Below are 22,714 nucleotides of genomic sequence, written 5' to 3'. Positions count from 1 at the left end.
TTAGTAAGTGAAGTACCTGGGCACGCAAGGTGCCTCGCAAACGCTCAGCTGGCCAGTGTCCCCCGCAAACTGGCCATCGCCTGCCTTCCTCTCCAGCTGACGCACCCAGGCACCGAAGGTGCCCACCCGCGAGGCCCGGAGCGCCGAGGCGCGGCCTCTGCCGGGGTGCGGCTCCACCTGCGGGGTGCTGGGCGGCGGGCGCGCGGCGGGCAGCGCGGGCCACAGGGGCGGAGGAGCGGGCGGCGCGAGGGAGGGGCCTGCTACGGCGGCGGCGGCGGCGGCCCCAGCCCGCGCAGCCCGGCTCGGCCCCGGCTCGGTCGGCGCAGCGCCGCGCGCGTCCCCTCCCGCCGCTGCCGCCGCCGCCGCCGCAGCCAGGCGCACCGGCACCAGGCCGCCGCCGCCGCCGCACCGCCGCCGGGCGCACGGACGCAGCGCGCCCGGGCCGGCCGGGATGCGCGCCCGGGCCCCGGCCCGCCCCCACCCCCGGCCACCGCCTGCCCGCCGCGCGCTCGCCTGACCGCGGCGACCGCCCCGGCCGCCCTCCGCCCGTCCCCGGCCGCCCCAGGCCGCGATGCCCGCCCCCCGGGGCCCCGGCGGCCCGCGCCCCTGCTAGGCTGCGGCGGCATGGCCCGCGCGCCCGGCGCGACCTCTGCGGATTGCATCGGTGTGCGGCGGCGGGGCATGCCCAGGGCACCGGGCACGGCCTTCAATGGGCGAGGACACGGACACGCGGAAAATTAACCACAGCTTCCTGCGGGACCACAGCTATGTGACTGAAGGTAACGTACGTGTTGTCTGAGGCCCCCTCCGGCCCGCCGCGGCGTGGGGATGCCGTCGCACCGAATGCCCTCCGAAGGTTTGGACCGCGCGCTGTGTGTCGTGTCCCCCCCGCCCCACCCTACCCTCACCCCGTCCCGGGTCCCGGAGGGAGGGAGCCTGAGGGCGCCGGCCTCCGCTGCCCGCTGCCCAGCGGTCCGAGAGGGCAGCGCCCTCCGCGCCAGCCTCTGGCAGGCAGCTTTCCGCCCCCAGGCCCATGGCATCCTGAATCGGCCCTGGCCCTCATTTTTTAAAAGACCACCTCTGTGGCAAATCTGGTGAAGAAATTCTGGGGCAATTTAGTGGCTTAGGCCATTTCAGCCCTGCCTGAAGCCCGCAGAATTTTCTAGGCTGCCCGTTCCCCGAAGACGAAGAGGGACCCAGAAAGAAAAAAAAATTTCCATTGCCAGGGTTCCCTGGAGGCTCACTGTCTTGGGCCCCTCCCTGTGCCTCCAGAGACGGGGTCCCTAGTGGGTAGGGGGAAGGCGGCTGATTTGGGTTTCATCCTTTATTCCTGGTGAGTTAAACTGAGACAGGAGCAGCTGGCCCTAAACTGTCAGAATTTTCCAAAAACGTGGGACATGCCACCCCAAAAGGCTCCTGCATGAAACCCCCTAAATTGGCCCTGGAGCTCAACCCCACCCCCCACCCAGAGGATGGTGGGATCTAGGGTCAGCGGCCCTCTCTTATCAGCCAGTAACTTCCAAGGGTCCCTCTGCTCCACCTTGTCCAGGGAACGGTGGGGACAGCTCACGGGCCGCAGACAGGGGACGGCGGAGTGGAGCCTCCACTGAGGATGGGGAGAGCTAGCCTCCGGGTGTCAGCATGCAACGGTGGGGACACTTGCGCTGGAGACCTTCCTGGGTTAGGGACTGTCTGCATCTTCCCTAGGGGCTGCTGGGCTGGCTGCAGAAGTGTGGGTGCCTCAGTGGGAGGGGCCCTGGGCATTGCGCGCGGAGGGTCTAGGATGCGTGGGAGCCTGTGTCAGGGAACCTGTGTGGGCAGTGACTCGACTCCCGGGTGCTGTCCGCTGCGCTGATGCCTGGCTGTGCCAGAAATAAGGCCGGGCCGGTAGCCGGAGCCCTGCGGAGGCCGGGGGGAGCCCTGGGTCAGGGCTGGGAGGGCTCCCAGGAGGCCTGACCCAAGCCAGCGGAGGCTGGGTGTGTAACCTGGGCGGAGAGATGCTGAGGAGTGGCGTTACCCAGCTCCGCTCCCGGAGGAGAATCGCTGAGTCACGCTTTGCTGATGGATGTGTGTGTGGAGAGGGGTGAAGGCTCTGCCCTGAGCTAGGGGTTTCCGGGGGCCCAGGGAGCTGAAAGCGGTCCTTTGTCGCCTGCCTTGGAGAGGCTGAGGAAGGATCAGCATGTGTCCTGGGTGTTCTTTCTGCTGGCAGCCTGCTGAGAGGCAGAGGGGAAAGGCCGCTGGGTGCTGGCAGGTGCCCCAGTGGTCTGGCTCCAGCCGGGAGAGAGGATCTTGGCAGGTCGTTCTGGTCTGGCTTTGTGGAGGAAACCTCTGTTTTGGCATCTTTACGTTAAGGAGGAGGGGACAGAGCGCTGGGCTCTGTGATTAAAGTAAAAAGCACCGTGCCTGACCCATTGTGGATGTTTGCAAACCCTAATTCCTTCTTTTTCCTGTCTCCCCCGCCTTCTTTCCTACATTCACCACCTCTTAGAAGGGAAGAACAGAGGAGGAGTGCATAGTTATCAGAGTAAGAAGTGATGGTTTTTAACTCTTCATTCATGCAACAAATACTTACGTGTGCCAGTCACTATTTTAGCCCTGGGGACTGGACACAGGTCCTCCCCTGGGCAGCCTGTGTTCTAGGAGGGAGCCCTGTGATGTAGACGAACCTCTTTTCCCCGTATGTGAAATGGAATTGAATAATCCCATCCCACTTATAGGTTTTGGGGGTTCTGTGTGGATCAGATGAGAGGGTGGATGGAGGAACCACTTGGAAACTATTAACTGTCAACTGGCAGTCTGAGTATGGTGAGAACCCATCAGGTGCTGGGGCCTCACACGAGCTCCACATACCCCATTTTATAGTTGAGGAAACCAAGGCTAACCTTTGTCCACATCCCAGACTGAATGCCAGTGTGTGTAGGCCATAGAGCTCTGGTCCTAGGGATGCAGAGAAGAATCAGACCTAAGGTTCCTACTCTCAGGGAAAGCAGGGTCTAGAAGAGAAAGCAGTAACAATAATTACTAGAATTAAATGAAATTGCTGGCCTCCCTGCATGGAAACAGACTTTCCCACTGTTGCGTCTTGCTTGCATTTTGTGCTTGGAGCACAGAGGAGGTCACAGATTTGGATGTCAGACAGACTTGTGTTCAAATCCTGCTTCTGACTCTTCATGTGCTGTGCAACCTTGGACAAGTTACTAAATCTTCCTGAGCTTCACTTGTTCCCTTTAAAGGGAGAAACAGTAAGTAGTGACTTATCTTACAAGGTTGTTGGGATGGTCAGTGGTGATGCTCAGAAAGTATCTGGCACAGTGTTTATTGAAAGCATTGCACAAATGGCATTGTTATCATTTAAGTCTTGTTCCTGGAAGAATGTCACAAGCAAATAGTGGATCCTGGGAGTTTGCAGAAGAGCCAGGTATACAAATTCCTATTCCACATGGTCATTTGGCCACAAGCACTCACAACCCCCTAGTGGCTCTGATCTACTTCCTGTTTCCTAAGCAGACTGTTTTTCATTTTTCTCAGGGTATTTGCACTGGCTTTGTGCACTGCCTGGAACACACACCTCCTTCTCTTAGTTCTCATCCTTTAGGTCTCAAGTTAAATGTCATCTTCACCAGTGGGAGTCTCGCTTGAGTTTCCTTTTATAAAATCTCAAATATCTTGTGCCCAGTATAGGTTTTGTTAGTCATTCACACCTTGGTATGAATTAGAGCAGCTTTTTTTTTTTTTTCCTGAACTCTTGGCTCAGCTCAGCTGAATGGGGACTGTTGTGATCATTAGGCAGGGGTGCAGACCACCATGGGCACAGAGAACTTTGCAGGGATGGGTGGGTGTTGGGGAGAGCAATACAGTTGAGGTTCTTATGTTGGTGGAAGGACCTAGGCCCTAGAGAATGGGACCCCAGGGATAGGAGAACGCCAGGGAGTCTCTGCTTAAACTTTTCTCCAGAGCCAGATGTGGCTTCAGGAAGGACTCTTCCTGGCTGTGTTCTCTTGCTGCAGCCCCAGGACTCAGCTTTAGGGTGAGTTAAACAGGTATTTTCTAGGCTAGCCTGGATCTACAAACTACATCCATCCTCCCTCATGTAGTAGCATTAACCAAGCACATCCTCCTCTGGGTCGGCCCTGGGCAGGCAGTGATGGACCAAGGTAATCCCATCCCGCTTCCAGTGACTGTTCCAGAATGGATGTGGGAGTCCTTTCTGGAGGTTGAGTGGGAAGCAGAGAGCTGTGGGAGGCTGGTCCCTTTCTTGTGAAGGAGCATGGACACCCCCTTTGTTGCCGGCAGTGACCTTGAGACCATGGAGGAAGCAAGTCTTTTTTTTTTTTTAATTTCGTATAGTCGATTTACAATGTTGTGTTAATTTCTGGTGTACAGCATAGTGACTCAGTTATGTATCTATATCTATAGCTCTATCTATCTTTTCATATTCTTTTTCATTACAGGCTATTACAAGGTACTGAATATATATTGAATATATTGAATATATCCTGAATATATTGAATATATCCTGTGTTATACAGTAGGTGCTTGCTGTTTATCTATTTTATATACAGTAGTTAGAATCTGAAAATCCCAGACTCCCAATTTATCGCTCCACCCCACTTCTTCCCTGGTAACCACAAGTTTGTTTTCTGTGAGTCTGTTTCTGTTTTGTAAATAAGTTCATTTGTCTCATTTTCTAAGATTTCACATGTAAGTGATATCATATGATATTTTTCTTTCTCTTTCTGGCTAATTCCACTTAGTATGACAATCTCCAGATCCATCCATGTTGCTGAAAATGGCATTGTTTTACTTTTTATGGCCAAGTAGTATTCCATTGTACGTATACACCGCATCTTCTTTATCTAGTCATCTGTCAGTGGACATTTATGTTGCTTCCACATCTTGGCTGTTGTAAATAGTGCTGCTGTGAACACTGGGGTGCAGATATCTTTTCAAATTAGAGTTTGGAAGGAGCAGGTCTTAAGCAACAACACTGTTGCTGGCAGAGCAGATGATGAGTGAGAACTGGGGACATTAGTGACATCTGTGACTCCTGGATTAACCAGGCCTGGCATCCACCCCATCTCTGTGCTCTAGTTCCATGAGCTGTTGCATTTACTCAGTGTTTCAGACTTTAAGCCAAGTCTCTGCTACTTGAAGCCAGTTGCACCCTGACTCCTACGGCCGTTTCTGGTGATTGGGAAGACAGAAAGGCTGCCCTGTCTCTCATGACCAGAATATGAGATACGTAAAACCAGGAGGGGTGGTGATTTGTTTGCTGTCTGTTTTAGAAATGCTCTGTGATCTCTTTTATGCACACATGTCAGAGCTGCAGTTTGGTTTCCCCGCCTTGGCCCTAGTGAGGAGGCGTTTCCAGCCAGACGAGGTCTCCCAAGATCGGGAGTCTTGTGTTCCCGGCGGGGACTGCTCTGGGGCTGTGATCCTGGGCAGCTCTGTCTGAGCCTCAGTTTCTTCTCCAGGTTGTTGCTTAGATCGCTTGGAACGAGGGACGTGCAGTTGTTTGATGCTGGCGCATCTTCTCCGTGGACTCCCCACCGTGTGTCGTGAATGGAGCACTCCCAGTGAACTCGTGGCATTTAATGGCTTGGTGTGTGTGATCGTGCCCAGCCCAGGGCCTGGGGCACAGTCAGTACTTAATAAATATTGTCCATAAATAACAATGCCCATTCTTTAGGGGTTAGAGTTAGACTAGCCCTTAGGACTGTCTTCAGACTGGTAACCCAACTCCATCTCCGCCCCTGGGAGGTTGGGCTGAGAGGGGAGGTTAGGTGCGTCAGAGACCTAAACCAGTCCAGAGGGAGAGTGGGAGAGGCAGCCTTTGGTTTTTGAAATCTTTGTTCCTTTTGCTTCTGCTTAGGACTGTCCCTTCATGTGCTTTCCTGGGGTTTCATGACCCCACGTTGTCTCTGTTTCAGACGTCGGGGCAGGGAAGGAGGCTGCGATGGGACACCGATAGGTGTCCTCCGTTAAGGCACATCGCCTTCTGATCCTCAGGGATCCTGCATTGCTCCCTGCCCTGGGTTGTCACAAAGCTCTAAGGAGCAGAGGCCATGAGGACTCCAAAGGTCCGCCCTTGGCCAAGGGTTACTGTTGTTATCAGTTTCCCCAAACTGCCTGTAGGCCAGCCCTGCGTCCTGAGGTATCAGTCCCCACTTAAAGGCTGGTGCGGTCACACAGTAGGGTTTCCTCATTTTCTTTCTGCAAGATGGAAATTAAATGCTAATAAAATGTTTCCACATCATCTCCCGATTGTTTTTACTTGCTACAGCTTTGGGGTTTTATCCTTAAAGCCAGCAGAGCTGAGGGATGTTTCTGTATGAGGTGCTTTAGGCCTTGAGACCCAGAAGTGTGGCTGCCTGAAATGCTGCGGCTTGAGGGGGAGGATTGCAGATTAATAATGCAGGTGAAGAGGAAAGAACAGGCTCTAGATACGCATTTTTAGCCACTTGCAGTAGCTCCTTACAGTCTTTTTTAATGCCCATGTCTGTTTTTAATAAAAATTGTAACTGTCTATATGAACGACTGTGGAGGGTACTTTTCTCATTAAGCACGAGGTTATGAGAATGTTCCTGTGCTTTGCTACAGGGCGGGTTTCGTGGGTGTGCAACCCATGAAGGCCCTGTACTTGGAAGGGCCCCAAGCTTGGTTTAAAGCTCTGCTCTCCCTGTCTTGAAACTGTTAATAATTTTATCTTTGAACCGCGTTTGTGAGACATCTGACGGGACAGTGGAGCACACGTGTGGGCAGAGGTGACACGTGCGAAAAGCGATTCCACTGCTCCTGCTGAGGCTTCCGTAACATGCTTACCTTGTGTCAGTTTGAGTGTCACTGTGCTCCCACGTGTCCTGAGGCCACAGAATTTTGTGTTTAGGCACCGATCAGCATGCCCCTGGTTGCATAAGCGGGGACACTGACAGCCCAGGGAAGCCATGCTTTCGTTTGAACCAGAACTTGTTTTGAATGTGGAAAGAAGCCAGTGACAGTCTAAGAAGCACAAGGACCAAGGAACCCTCTCATGTCCTTCGTTACTCATGTGACATCTCTGGGCTAGCTAATCACTGATGCTGAAAATGATGGCACCAAAGAAAGGGAAAGATAAGACAGCCATGCTTCCTGTTCCTTCAGCCCTATTCATCATTGAGCGGAGGGTAGAGATGTGTGTCTAGAATGTGTGAGCATCGAAAGGTGAAATAAAAACAGATGAGTTGGTTTCACAGTGTTCCCACCACTCCAGTAGGAACTAGGTCCGTTCGCATGAAGGAGCTACCGGGGACGAATTGTGGTTTTCGGTGATTCTGCGTTCCGGTTCCGTGCTCTGCTATTTGTATTTAAAACTGAACTTGCACGATAGAATGAGCGATAAAATTAATGCCAAAAAATTAAACTTTTTCCTTTTTTCCAGTCGGCATTAAATAGCAAATACGTGAGGCAACGCATGGCGAAAATGAGAACGCTTTGTATTGTTGTACCTTTAATGGCGCTTTTCCCGACTTCTTTTCTCTGCATTTTCAGTTTGCACCGCGCCGCACAAGTGCTAGAGCTGGCCCTGTGTCACGGAAGGGGGAAGCCTGGAATTCCTGGGATGGGGAACTCCTTGGCCCCGCCTCCCACCCTCTTGGCTTTTGTGATTGGTGGAATGAATGAGAACGTGTCGCCCATTGGATAGTTATTTCCCTGTTGGGCGGAGCTACAGTATTAAAGATTCCTACTTCGTCTCCACCATGGGGCCCCTCACCCCGCAGGCTTTTCCAAGAACTGGCTTACGGTTGCCTCCTTTCAGAGTCCAGCCTTGAGACCTATCTCTCCCCACAGGCCCAAGGGGAGGGGCAGTGGAGTAGGGGTCCCTAGCTCATCCCCACCCCCACAAGCTTAGCATTAAGACAGATTTTTTTTTGAGGTCCCACTTGTTCTTCCCTGTGAGTTCTCAAGTCCTAGCAGAGAAGAGGGGTGTGTAACTGGTTCCGTCAGCCCCTGCCCCCAGATTCCATCATTTTATTGGCTGCACACTCTTCCTGTTATAGGTGTCATAGTTCAGCTCATCAACCCCAGTTGTCAGATAATTAGGTTGCTTTTTTTCATGTTGTAACTAACACTGAGGGAAGGAATGCTGTGTGTGTAGGAAGATACCCGCCCCCTACCTCTGGAATAATTTTCTTCGGAGAGAGCCCTGCACATGCAATTTTATGTAAAAATTATGAACATGTTTAATGTTCTTGACACACATTGCCAAATTATTCTCCAGAAAGTTTCTCTTTTACCATGTGCTGATAAGTATTAGGTATTCTAATTTGCTTGACCTCTGCAAATAGCATAGGTTAAAAAATTATTTTAATTCATATCTGAATACCAGTGAGGTTGCACACTTTTCCCCCTTTTGTTCAGCAGACATTTACAGACCCCTCTTACGTGCCGAGGGGATGTTAGGTGCTGGACATACAACAGTAAAGAACAAAGTCATTCACTCATTTGTTTAGTCAGCAAATACTTCTGGAGCGCCTGCTATGTGCTCAGCACAGAAGCAGCCCACGTCCCTGGGGCAGGGAGGGTGAGGTAGGGGAGGGAGGAAAGGGAGAAGAGAGCTGAGGCCAGGGTCCCAAGGGGCACCAGCATCTTAACAGGAGAGCTTTGCAGTCACAGACCCAAAGGAGTCCTGGGAGTGAAGGGGAGAGGGGCTGGCAGAAAGAAGGGTGGGTCCCCAGCCTTAACCACTGCCCTGCTGTCCGGACAAGCTCGGGAGCATCTCTCGGACCCTTCCTCTCTGGGGCGCCCATACCCACTCAGCACCTGGTCCCCATGGGCTCTGTTTGGTGATGCTGTCTTCCCACGAGCCTTCATAGTCTCCACCCCTGGTTCTCCCTTTTGTCATGGAGAAGAGGTTCTCTCTGGTCCTTGATCTCCAGGATGGCTCCTCGCCCACCTGACACCCCCTCCCGAGTCTTACTGCTCAGGTCCCAAAAGGCACTGCTTCTAGAGCCCCACACTCTTGGTTTCATTTTGTGGACACAAGCCAGGCTGTGCCCTTGAAACGTGGGCCACCTCTTCCAGGGTCTTGGATACCTGTGAGGGTGGGCTGACCCAGGGTGGAGTCTTGGAGTTGCTGGTGGAATCTACGAGCCCCACAGCTCCCTGGGGAGTCCTGTTAGTTAAACCAGGTCCTACAAAGAGACCCCTCACCAGTCAACCCTCCCGCAAAATGACCCATCTGGTCTTTAGCATTAAATAATTTTAGAATAAACATAATAGCCATTATAATAATTGACCATTTTTTGAGCACATCCTCACACCAGATGTGATGCTAAATGCGTCATCTTATGGGATCCTCACAAAACCCAGTGTGTGTGTGTGTGATCCCCATTTTACAAGGAGAAAACTGAGGCTCGGGCACTTGCCCAGCATCACATGGTTTGTAAGGAACAGAGCTGGGTTTTGAATGTGGGCCACATGCTTTCAGAACCCACACCCCTGACCTCCACGTTGCCTGGTCGGAGCAACGAGGCAGGGGCCGGTGGCCCATTCAGTGCTGGTTTTGCATCTGGCTTCTTATGATTTGAACCCAGGACTGCCTGGCACGGAGCATGTGCTGGACACACAGCACTGCATCTGTCACAGCCACGTGTGGGTGATGGCACTCCAGGTGGGTCAGTGGGATAAGGGATCCCCTCCACTGCATCGGTAGCTGGGGAGGGGATGGCCCTAGCTCTACAGGGGACAGGTGCTTTGGCACTGAAGGGAGAGGCATTCCCAGGTTTACAGCGATGGCATGTTAGGATACAATATTCTAGTACCTTCCAGGCAGCAGGAATAGCATATGCAAAGTGACATGTGCTTGTCCCCTGACAGCGTTTGAGCTCCTCTGCCTGAGCCCAGAATGTAGTTGCCAGCCTGCTCCGGGGACCAAGGCCCACCTGGGAGCCGCTGTGCAGCCCAGGACTGGCACTGCCTCCTTGCACAGCGGGATCCATTGTCCTCCAAAACCCCAGGCTGAATGGCACATTGAGGCAGAACAAAGGATTCTCAGAGGCTCCGGCTGCCCCAAGCAGGGATGGGATCTCCAACTGCAGGCCCAGGTTCTCCTCTGGGCTGCCTGGCCCCCTGCATCCTCCTGTCCCCTGGCCCCCATGCCCTGCAGAGCTTGCAGCCCTGACCCTTGGGGCTGCCGGGGCTGAGCTCCGGTCCGGCCCAGCTGTGAGCTTTTTGCAGTTTCATCAGCCCCTGAAGCACCTTCCCTATCTGTATTAAGTAAAATAATGTACGCATTGTGCTTACATTTCAGTAAAAGAGAGCTACTCGTATTATCATTATCGGCTTTTTTTTTTTTACAATTTCAATAAAGTTTTAATGAAAACTTTCAAATATGTACTAAAGTAGAGAAAATAATATACTGAATTGCTCCTCGTCCATCCCCTTGCTTTTCAGCTGCTCTCAAGATTTTGCTGTAGTTTATTTATTTTCCTATTCTTTTGGCTCAAGAAGTTTTAAGCGAATTCCAGACTCCTGTCCATTCACCCTGACATCAGTAGGCGTCTTGGAAAGGTGAGGGCATTTCTTACATAACCAAGCACCACTGTCTCCCCTAACAAAATGCCTGCTAACTCCTTCTGATCTAAACTCTGGTCTGTCTGAGTAGGTCAACTATACTTCAACAGAAAAATAAGTAAACAGACAAACTGATTAATTCTGGTTCATCTTAGCGATGCCCCCAGTTGTCTTAAAAATGTCTTTTTATGTTTGGTTGGTTTGACCCAGGGTCTAAAGTCCTGCCTCTGTGTTGGTTGTTCTGTTTCTTAAGTCTTCTCTGATCAAGACCAGTCCTCCATCCCATTCTCAGACCACTGATTTGCTGAAGACATTTGTTACTGTTTTGTAAGGATTGCTGTGTCACCCTCATTGTCCCCCTAATCCCTGTCTGGATCCCAGTTGCCTGATGGGACTGGAGGCTGATGGAGGTTTGCCTGGATCCCGGGAATCCCCTGGGTGTGCCCCTCTTTCCTTCCAGGACCCCTTCTCATCCCTCATCAACTCAGAGATGCTGGGTAGGGGGTCCAGCGGTGCACACCACCTCCACCAAGAGCTGCCCACATTGCAGACTCGTGAGCAAATAAATGGTTTCTGTTTGAAGCCATTGAGTCTGGAGGTGATATGATACACAGCACTGGTAGCTGGAGTAGTCATAGCTCCCCGACATTGAATTTTCAGTCCTGCTCCTTTCCTGCTCCTTCTGAGCCCCCGTGTCCAGCTGCTGCGCTCTCTTCTAGATTCTGTGGCTCCCTCAGGACCTTCTCGTAACTTCCTTGTTGCTTATGATAGCTTGTGTCAATTTCTGTTCCTTATAACTCAAGAACCCTAATTCCCAGTCCCAGCCGGGAGGTGACTCAGCTCAGATCTTAATACAGGACTAGAACCTGGCCCTTCTGAAACATAGGACCCGGAGTCCTGTCCCATTCGACATCAGTGGATACCCTTTTTGGGCATGCCTGCTTCCTCTGTACACAGCTCAGCACCCAGTATCCACCTGGTACCCACTGGGTGCTGGGTAAATGTGTGTTTGCATGGTTGAATGAGTGAACAGATCTTCATATCTGACCCCAGAGCAGTCCTTTTTTTTTTCTCCCCAATTACCTAGCCTTCCCCGGCCAAGTTCCCTGAGTGTAGGCAGTCTTTGCTTTCCACGGTTCCAGTATGTGCAGATTACAGTCACCACGACTGAGTTCAAATAATGCTGGCCCCCCAACCACACAGTCCAGATTTCCACGGAATGCTAGCCGTGAGTAATTGATCAAGTTCAACCTTTGCCAGTCACTTTCCAGTCCACAAATCACTAAGTAAATCAGATGAGCATTGTGATCTGTGACCAAGTGGCTGCTTTCAGGGTCTGTTGCTGGTTGGTCCCTGTGTGTCTGTTAGTTCATGCACACACAGCAGGAAAGGTAGTGATGTCGCCTCCTTGTCTCCTGGTGGTAAACGCATGTGATGTTTTACAGAAATGGACAGTCAAAAGCAGGAACTGGCCCCCAAAGATGATGGTAAGCAAAACAACAATAAAACAACAATGCTGGAAGGGGGATTAGCACTGAACATAAAAGGAGTCACAGAGGAAATCGCTGGTCCTGGGGACATTGGACCTGTGGCCGTCGGACACCCTGATACTCAGCCGGGGGAACCAAGAGAAGGTGAACTTACCGACATAAATGAGGAAAGTGCCTGTGGCAAAAGGATGAAGATGTCCCAGAGGGAGTGACGCTGGCAACACACTTCGTGTTAAGGGAACTCGGCAATATTTCACAATGTTGAAAGTGCAGAGGATAGAATCTTGGAAGCCGATCTAAACTTAGAAAGGCAATTCTCCAAGGCACGGAAAGATGTTTGCCCAGTGTCGTTAAGTCATCCAACAAGCAGAAGAAGCCAGCACTGTTGGAACTAGTCTTGATAACATGTTTTAAAAAGAAATAAAACACTTGCATTCGCAGTGTGTCTAATGTTTTAAGTGACCGTGTAATTATAAAACCATTACTTATAGAATATTAGTTTTACTGTTTTCTATTTCCCTGTACACTTACAACCATCAATAATGTCTTCACAAAGCTTCTTAAAGGTCATGGACTTTGGTAATTTCTGCATTGATTATTTAGAATGCTGTGACTGGTTTCAGCTTACACAATCATTTTTAGGGTCCCCCACAGTTGTGCAAAGTGAGAACTCCCCACACTCACGCCAAATGGGCCATGTCTACGCTATGTGGCCCTTCCACGCGTCAGAGCTTCGGTAACGTTAACCGCGGCTAGAGGATTCCAGTCAATATCCTCCTTATTGAAATTGGCAGCTCGAGACTATGGAGTGACTTAAATTCCTCCCTGTAGAAATGGCCAGGCAGCCAATGGACCACTGAGAGGGGCACATGCCTTCCCTCCACTGTGTTCACCCTGCAGACCTCCAGCCAGCCTGCCTGCTTTGGGAACAATCCATCAGGGAATGAACTGGCTGAAGGAGTCGGGGGCCAAATGATCGTGGTTCCTACTTCGATTTTCAGTGTGAAAGGTGATTTTTAAAAAAACCTGAATATTTTCCCTAAGGAGAGGTAAGACTCTTTATTGAAGCTGTGCAAATATAAATCCATCATCATACTGTGTGCCATGTCATCTTAGCCTGGGAGCTAATGTGCATGAATGTTAAGATGCTCCTTGTAAGATTTTAATTTTATTTCTGTTTTAGCTAGTTACAGAAACATTGGAAATGCAAAAAGTAGAATAAAGAAGGGGAAAAAGTAACATCCTCGGTTCCACTGCCCCAGAAACATTGTTCCAGTTTTGTTCTATTTCTTCCTACTGCCCCACTGAAGATTGTAATGTAAATACAGTTTTCTTTCTTTTAAAATATTTAGCATGCTGAAACATTCCCGCATATCATTACATACTCCAAGTAAACAGTTTTAATGGCTGCATAATAATCCATCTAGTAGATACAATTATTTATTCAGTAACTACGTATGGATTCATCCATCAGACTGGGGTTGATGGCCTGCAGCGGATATGTGGGTGGGGAAGGGGGATGCAAGAAAGAGGAGGTCTAGGTCCCAGCCCGTCCCTTGAGAACCTCTGGAACCAAGGAGACATAAACAGATGACCGTAATACAGTGCGATGGGAGCTGGGATGCAGTGGGTCCTGTCGCAGCCTGGGAGCAGATGGGCAGAGAGGCTGAGTCCGGGGCAGCGGCGCAGCTGGCCCAGCAGGGCAGCCGGGAGCTGGGGAGGAGGCATCCCAGCAGGAGGGGTGTTACGGACAGGAGCTCGGAGGTGAGAAAGGGCCGTAGAGGTGGGAGACCTCCCACTCTTGGACACTGTTTTCCCAACTTCGGGTGTTTCATATAAAGATGTGAAGTGCACCCTTGGGAACGTCCATTTCCGTGTGTTTCGGGTTTTTCCCACCTCTGGGTATCTGGGAATGCAGTTTCTTGGTGAAAGGATAGGAGTGTTTCTAACGGGCTTGAATTAAGATTCAAATATCATGTTGTTGACTAAACTAAAAATAAAATTTACCGAAAAATTTCATGAGTGATCTTTAAAAGAGTAATTCTTTATGTGTAACACAGCTTTGGAGTAATCTATAGATCACAGCAAACCCATCAGTCTCTGTCTCTCTTGCTTTAAAAAAAAAAAAAAGGATCAATTTCAGCTCCAGGACATGGTGACTTACGGCTGTGTCCACTGTCTCATGATGGGTGTCTGATGGGTGATGGGGCTTTGGCTGTGCGGGAGCAGAATCGTCGTGCTGTGAACCTTTTTCCGCATGTACGACTGTTTTGTCTTCGTGATAAAATAATAATGATGATGGTGTTGGGGAGGGAGGCTACCATTTCTTGACTGCTACAATGTCACGAGACATATGTTTCATGATCTCACTGGAACTTTATACCCACTCTGGGAGGTGGTGAGAATGACCTCCTTTTATAGACCAGGAAACAGAACCCCAGAGAGGTCAGGTCGCACGCCCAAAGTCACGTGGTGGTGTCATGGTTACTATTACTACGTAACAAACCACTGTAAATTCAGTGACCTAGGATGACAGCCATTTTGTTACGTCCCCTGGATTCTGTGGGTCAGAAATTTGGGCAAACCTATCATACGTGGCAGCTTCTGGGTCTCCTTTCTAAGCTGATGGGTGGGCTGGCCTGGAGGGTCCCAGATGGTTTTACTCGCATGTTTTGCGTGTGGTGGGGCTGTTTGGGAGGCTGGGCTCCCCAGGGACCGTCGACGCGACCTCTCCTGCGTGGCAGTCTCAGGGCACTGGGACTCCTTGGGTGGCGACTGTCTTTCCCAAATCAAGCACCCCAGGAACCAGGTGCGGCACCTGACCTGCTGACCTCAGAGTCTCACTCACCAGTTGTGTGACTTTTGTTCAGTCAAGTCACAGGCTGGCCCAGGTTGAAGGGGTGTTAGATTCCAACCTTGGATTTGGGAAAGGCAGCATCACACTGTGGAGAGCAGATGGGATGGGAGACGGTGCTGTGACCCCCTCTGAGGAGCGTGGTCTGCTGCAGACAGCCGGCTGAGCCAAGGTCTGCACGCGGCTGTGTCTGACCTTGGAGCTGCTGCGTCTCCCGTGTCCTCCTGACCAGTCAGGGGAAGCGGAGGACTTGTCCTCCTGACCATTTCTCTGTTCAGAAATACGAAAGGCATCCTGTAACTTTATTTCAACACAGAGTTTGCGACAGTGTGGATGAAACTTGAGGGCATCGTGCTAAGTGAAGTCAGACAGAGAAAGACAAATACCATACGATCTCACTTACATGTGGAATCTCGAAAAGCCAAACTCAGAGAAACAGGGCCTAGAATGGTAGTTTCCAGGGACTGGGAGTAGGGGAAACCAAGGGATGTTGGTCAGAGCATCTAGTTATAAGGAGAGTAAATTCTGGGGATACAATGTATAATCTATAAATCGTATAATATAATCTATAATATGTAATATAATCTAAAGCCTGGTGACTGTAGTTAATAATACTGTATTATGTATTTTATATATATACAAAATTATATAGACCTGATTATTTTGATAATTTTAATTAAAATAAAATTTTTACTGACGTGTAGTCAGTTATAATGTGTCAGTTTCTGGTGTACGGCACAATGTCCCAGTCATGCATGTACATACATATATTCATTTTCATATTCTTTTTATTTTGATAATTTTAATTATCAAAACTCATGTATTTGATTATATAGTTACAAGGAAAGTAGATCTTAAAAATTTGCACCACAAAGAAAGAAATGGTAAGAATCTTGGAAGGGAAGCGTTAGCTATGGTGGTAATCATTTTGCAACAATATGAATGTATCAAATCAACACATTGTGTACCTTCAACTAACCCAGCGGTCTATGTCAGTTATAACTTGATGAATCTGGAAAAGATAAATACGGACAACAAGAGATGAGTAAATGCTTTTTGTAGGAGGCAAACGAGATTGCCCGCAGACCTGCCTCCGTGTATGCGCACCAGGCGGAAGTTACTAGTACAGACGGGGGCCGGGTTGGGGCGCAGCCTGTCAGTCACCCCCAGCCCTGCCTGCTGCGGGTGCGCAGTGCGACGTCACACCTGGGACGACGGCCTAGGCTGGGGCTGGGCTTGCTCTAGCCCCCAGCGGGGGTGGGGGGAGCTGCAGAAGGGGCCGGTGAGCAGGCTGGCGTTTCTGCTCAGTTTGACTCTAAGGAACGCTGACCTCCCGGATCATCTTATTTGTGCAGCCTTGAGGAAGCAGTTTTATTAGAAACCATCACAGTCTGGTGGCCTGGTCTCAGACACGGCCCACGTGGCATCTACCCCTGGGTGATGGGGACTGTGATGGAAGGGAAGAGAGCCGCCCTGCTGTTTGGCAAGAGTGCACATGTGCCTGCTCTGGGCTGGGTGGGCAATGTCCAGGCATTGTCCCTGGGACGGACTCTGTCATTGTCCCCATTCAACAGATAGGGAGCCAGGAGCTCAGGGTAGGGACGTACCAAGTCTCACAGCGAGGGCTCTTTTCCTGTCTTGTTCTGACCGAAAGGTGGGCCTTAGGATCACCCTAAAATCATTGCTGTGAGTCCCAGGCAACGGCCTCTCCCTTCCAGGCCCTTCTCTTCTTGGGGTGGGGAGGGGGCCACATTAGAGGCTCTCCCAGGCCCCTGGCCTCAGAGTAAGTGTAGGGGGCCCCCTTTCCTTTGAGCATCTGCAAAGCTAAGGGAAAGAGTCTCTGCCCACCAGGGTGCAGGTCACGGGACAGGCAGGCACCTTGGTTTGGCCGCTGTGGAAGGGCTCAGCCTGCCCCCTCAGACCCTGGTCAATCAGAGACCCCAGAAGCCAGGATTCACCCCTTCAATTTAAAAAAAATAGCTTTATTAAGATATAATTCATATACCATACAATTCACTCATTTAAAGTGTGTAACTCAGTGGGGGTTTTTTTTGCATATTACTCAATTTTTAAAAAATTGTGGTAAGATATATATAAAACGTGAAATTTGCCATTCTAATCATTTCATTTATTTGTTTTTCATTCCAATGATTTTGAAGTGTACAATTCAGTGGCATTAATTGCATTCATAATGTCGGGCAACCATCACCACTATCCAGCTCCAAGATGCTTTTACTACTTGGACCGAAGCTCTGTCCCCATTAAGCAGTAACGCCCCTCCCTCCGCTCCTGGAAACCTCCAAGCTGTTCCCTGTCCCTGTGAATTTGCGTCTTCTAGGGACCTCGTCTAAGTGCAGTCACGCACTGTTTGTCTTTTGTGTCTTGTTTCACCGAGCATAATATCTTCTAGATTCATCCATGTTGTGCAGCTGGCGAGAAGGTTAGATCTTTGAAAGCCTGAGGTTCACTGGGGAGAAGACGAACTCACGAGGATGACTTGTTGTGCAGGAGACAGTGGTGGGGAAGGACTCCGCCCTGCGCCTCCTCACACACGTGCTTCTGAGTGGATGGCTTCCCAGAGGCCCTCCTCTGCCCCACCAGGGAGCGTGGTGTGGGCAGATCCACCACCTACTCCTGCCAACCAGGGCATTTTCTTTTTTGCACCTCATCTTACTGAGTTGTGAACAGCCCCGGAGGTGATGATGGTTCACTCCATTTTACAGATGAGGAAACTGAGGGTTCTAGAGGTTAGACCTCCCCTGGCCAGGAGGAGGCAGAGCTGGGGTACATACACTGGGGCCCTTCCAATGACTTCAAACTCCACTCCTTCCCTTTAGGGCCCCTCCCTCCATGCTTTTGGTCCTTGGTGCTTTTGCATCTGCAGAGTGGAAGGATACAGAGAAGGATTGGGTCACCCTGGGGCCAGCCTTCTACTGCATCCACTGCCTGTGTGCAGTTGACCTGCCATGGCCCCTATTGTGCCTCTGTATCTTCTGCTGTAAACCAGGGCCAGAGGACTCTTGGGGGTCTCTTCAAGGGCAGGCTGAGATGACATATTAGGTGCACCTGATACTCAGAAAGGTCCCATCTGATGTCATCTTCCCACTGAGCAGTGGAACCCCAAGTGAAGGGAGCCACGCTCAGCCCGTCCACACTTGTCAGCATCCCAGGGAAGGATGCTCCAGGGTGGTTCTGAGGGCCTTGACCTTCGGCTCTGACCCACCTCAATCCAAGCCCCACCCTTTAACCACCAAGGGCATCCTGTAGTGTGGCCATGAGGAGCTGGAGCCGAGCATGGGGGTGCGGGCAGCCCATGCAGGCGGTGGGCAGCAAGCATGCAGGGGCGGCAGCATGGCCAGCTCAACCCCGCGGTCTCCTGCAGTCCCAAGAAGTTCCAAGAGGGTCATGATCAGCACTGGGCCAGAGGGTGAATTGCGTCTCCGGGAGACCGTCGGGCCAGGACATCAGGCGGGACAGCAGGGCCCCCAGGTCCCACATGGCCTCATGCCAAGCACTCGGTTGATGACTTTGCTTCCAGGAAGCTCCTGAGCCCCAGGCTTGGGAGCCTTTGTTGGAGCTGGGAGCCCCCGTGATCCACCGTGTGAACCACAGGCATGCCTTGTTCTGGCACCTTCCCTACGAGTGACCCAATTTTCATCACTCCAAACTGGGGCACTTCTGGCTACATATGTGTGTCCATATGGGGACAGTTGGATGGCAGGTGATAAATTGGGGCAGTGGCTAAAAACTCAGGGGTTGGAGTGGCATCCTTGTAAGGGGCTGTGTGTGATGACAGGTGATGGTGCTGGGCCTGGAGACCCCTGTGCACGGCCAGGCCTCTCCGGTGACTGGCTGTGTGATGCTGGGGAAGCCGTGTCTCCTCCCTGGGCCTCAGTTTTCTCGTTTGTGGGATGAAGGTTCTGCCTTGACGCACGGATGCCAGTGTGTTCTCTGAAACAAAGGCCTCTGCAGGCGGAGGTGGGCTGTGGGCATGAGGCCCACACCCCCGGAGCCGGGTCCCATGAAGACCCCGGGGGAAGATCCAGGAGGACTGAGATGGGACGAGAGTGAAGCTGAGAAGTGAGGGAGAGCGAGCTGTGCCCTGAGAATTAAAGCCCCATGTTCACATGCTGGGGATGTCATTGGAGGACGTGCAAGTCATTCTGAAGGGACAGGTGGCCCCCGGGCCAGCAGGGCCAGCAGGAGGTGGCTGGACCCATTTATACATGTAAGGGAGGCACAGGTCTGTTTTCTCAACAATGTTGGACGAGCGGTGGGACCCGGTCCCTCCTGTCATGCGTGCAGGTTGCTGGGGGCCCTCGTTCTGGGGGAGGGCTCTTCCTGACCCTCTCTACCCTCACTGTCACAGGCTCCTCCTGGGCGGGGGCTAGGGGCCGGGGGCCCTCTGGTTTGTGGGCTTGGGACCCGTTGTGACTAGTACAGGCCTGGGCTGGGTCAGTGCTGCCTGCGCCATGTGTGAGGCCTTTCTGGGTCCCGGGACAGCGAGTCCCACTCACATTAGGGCTTACGCCCCATCCTCCCCGGGAGGGCCTTTCCCTGGATTCAAGGTTCTGCTGAGCTTGACTTCACGCGCCTGACTCCTCTCTCCCCTTCTGGGGAATCTTACACTCGGACAGGAACAGGGGTACTGTTGATCGGGCCCCCAGAGCAACCCAAATCCCTCGGCAGACTGGGGCCAGAGGGGCAGGGCGAAGGGTATTTGGGGGTGGGGGGGCACAAAGGAGAAAGCATCCTTTCTCCTCCCCCCGCCTGGCCACCCCAACCTGGCGGCGGGTGTGGGACAGCTGAGGCCCCGGGAGGTGGCTGAGAATTCATTATGCTTCGGCTTTGTAACCGGGCAGCTATAAAAACCTATCAGCAGTGCAGCACCTTCTCCATAAAACAGGCTCGGCTGGATTTATAACCCGAGGCCCCTTCTCCAGGGCTGCTCACAGAAAAGGAACAAAGGGGCCTGCACCCCAGCTGGCCTGTCCGTTCCCACCCTCTCAACAGAGGCGATACCCATCCTTTGCAGAGAACATGGAAAATCTGGGAAACGGAAGAGAAGGCACCTTCAGTGTTCGCGTTGTAGATGGAATTTGTTGCAGTGAGAAGCTGGGTTTAGCTGGGGAGCATGGGATGTTTAGGAGAGGAGCCACCCAGAAGAGGAGAACTTAGCCAGGCGGAGAGGCCTGGCCGTGTAGGACGGGGAGACCCCGGTGGGTTTGAGAGAATGTACTTTAGAGGTGCAGCCATCTTTGTGCGTTGGTTCCCCCAGACAGCCCACAATTTACTGAGCACATGCTATGTGTCAAGTGCTTTGCTGGGAGTGGGGGATATGGCCCTGGATATGGCTGACAAGATCTGTGCCCCAAGGAGTCCCTGAAACAGACTAGATGACAAGGGGGGTCCTGGGACTGTGGTGCGGAGAAGCCTAGGGGCTGGGCGGGCTGCCCAATGTGGCCGGGGTGGTGGGAAGTCAGGGAAGGCTTCCTGTAAGTAGTGACGGCATTCGGCATGTCTCTCTCAGTGCCTGCTTTGTGCGGGTGTTGCGACTGGTGTTGGGGATATGGGGGAGACAGGGCCCTGAGCAAGTCCTAGGATCTAAAGGAGGAGCTGGAGTCGGAGGAGATGGGAAGAGGGTTCCAAGGGTCAGCAGGCATGAGTCAGTGTGAAGGGGAGGCAGGGGCAGGCCCAGTTCAAGGCCCTCAGCACCCCGCCCTGTGGAATGTGGAATTGTTATCTCCAGTTGACATACAGGGAAATGGAGGTGGGGGCTTCACAGCTCCTAAGTGAGCAGGCTAGGATTCGAACCCAGGCCTGCAGATGCCCATTCAGCCCTCGCTCAGGTCTGCACGGATCTCCTTATACCTGGGACTCTGGGTTGGGTACCGTGTCCAGGGTGGCTGGTGGGTTCGTTGGCCAGCTCTGCCATCAGCCTTCCGTCTTTATTGGCTGGGATGCTGAAGGGCCGGAATCCCCTGAGCTGACCCACTGTGCGTATCATCTGGCGTTTTCCTTCAAGCACTTGGCCGGCTTTGAGAGTGCAGCTGAACCGTTGCTTGATCTGTCTCTGACCCAGATGAAGAACTGGGTAGCCATTTGCCCAATAAAGTGAGAGACAGAGCCTTTGTTCAGATTTAAAATGGGGGTGTTGATGCAGGCATGGGGAAGCCAGTGTTTCTAGAGCTGGATGCTGGTCCAAGGCACCTCGATCCTTATCTCGACAGCCTTCTGCAGTTAGCGCTGGTACCACCCACTCCATTCCGTAGGTAAGAACACAGGCTCAGAGAGGTCAGGCTTCCAGCCCTGGGTTGCACAGCCAGCAGAGAGGTGGGAATGGGGTTCAGACCCAGCTTTGCCTGATTCCATAGCAAATGCCGTTTCTACCACACCCTGCATCACCTGGAGCTGATTTTGCTGCTGCAGGAAGCTCCACCCCTCAGGGCCATCTAGGACGGGCAACGCAATGAAAGAAAATGAAGGTGGATCCTACAGAAACTCAGCTCGGAAGCTCTGCTGGGCGCCTCTGTGCGCAGGTTGGGATCAGCCTCTTTTCATTCCTCGCTGGCCCTGGGAGCCCCATTCCCATGATCAGGACCAGCTGTTTCTCCCTCAGCATTTGGCGTCTGGTGAAAGCAGAAGAGAAGATTCTGGTCTCTCAGGACAGGCCCTGTGGGAGACAGCCCATTTTCCAGAACTCTCAGGCAGGGGCTTAGGTGACTGGGGTTCCAGGACTTAGAGATCCACATCCCTGCCGAATCTGTCGTTCTCCTGTCTGCGCTGCACACCTCACCCTGCCATGCGCGGGGGCTGGACGTCCTGACGGGGGAGCGCCTCCCCATGGAGGCGCGGGGCGGGGCAGCAGAGGGGCACGGGGCCAGCTCGGGGCAGGGGGCCGCAGGGTCGAATGCCTCCCATCTGTGCAGCTCTGTATTTTTGTTCCTCTCCAGTACACACTTAGTGAAGTTTTATTAGCAGTGGCTTTTACAGTCAAAATCAAACATCATTTATTATTAAAAATCAAAGCCATGTATTTTTATGGTAGCAAATATTAGAGCAGGGCAGTGGTGTAACGTGAAGCTGTGGTTGTTTCTGAATTGGCACTTACAGCTTGCTCTGTTTTCTCTCTGTCTCTCTTTTTTTTTAATTATCATTGAAGTGCAGTCAGTTCACAGTGCTGTGTTAGTTTCTGGTGTACAGAGCAGTGATTCAGTTACTTACATAGATTCCTTTTCATAGTCTTTTCCACGACAGGCTGTTATAAGGTGCTGAACGGAGTTCCTGTGCTCCGCAGTAGGACCTCGTGGCGTCTTGCCCTGCTGTCTTTCACGGCCGCACAGACCTCATTGCAGGAATGGGGGACAGCTGGTTAAACAGTCAGCTATAGAGAGACGTTAGGTTGTGTCTAGTTTTTATTTTTCCTCCATTTCACGTGATCCTACAGGTGAAAGCTCGCACCATGTATCTGAGGATTCATTCCCACAGGTGGGTATTGGAAGGTCAAAGGGTGTGTGTATTTTTATTCCGATTAATGTAGCCAAGTGTGTGGTGCCAGTCGCTCCAGTCCTCACCAGCACCGGGATGCGGGGCTCTCTACCCCGCTCAGAGTCTATCCTTCGGAAACATTCTCGGGCATCCTCTGCGCTCCCGGCTGCCCGTGTGGGAAGATGCTGAGCAGAGGGCCGTGTCCTGTTCCCGCCCTCAGGTGCGCTTGGTCACTAGAGCCTGGCCAGGGTTCTGCAGAGACACCTCTCAGGAATGGAGGTTGGCTGGTTGGTTTAAGGCCAAGTGCAGGGAGGTCAGCGGAGGCTGCAAG

General features: G+C 52.0%; 1 protein-coding gene across 3 annotated transcripts in view; it reads left to right on the top strand.

The window, feature by feature from the left end:
• Positions 1-294: 294 nt before the first annotated feature.
• The window catches only part of PPP2R2C (protein phosphatase 2 regulatory subunit Bgamma), a 130,784-nt gene continuing 108,364 nt past the window's right edge, over positions 295-22,714 (top strand). Inside the window, exon 1 of one of the 3 annotated variants that reach the window (XM_072974396.1) lies at positions 295-779. In XM_072974396.1, the coding sequence (XP_072830497.1) occupies positions 710-779 (70 nt within the window). In that variant the 5' untranslated portion in view covers positions 295-709. Of the gene's footprint in view, positions 857-22,714 lie in introns of all 3 variants that reach the window. The other 2 variants (XM_072974406.1, XM_072974410.1) reach the window with 2 other exon arrangements.

The sequence above is a fragment of the Vicugna pacos genome, chromosome 2 (assembly GCF_048564905.1).
Source record: "Vicugna pacos chromosome 2, VicPac4, whole genome shotgun sequence".
NCBI classification, from domain to species: Eukaryota; Metazoa; Chordata; class Mammalia; order Artiodactyla; family Camelidae; genus Vicugna; species Vicugna pacos.
This window is presented reverse-complemented; position numbering and strand designations above follow the sequence as displayed.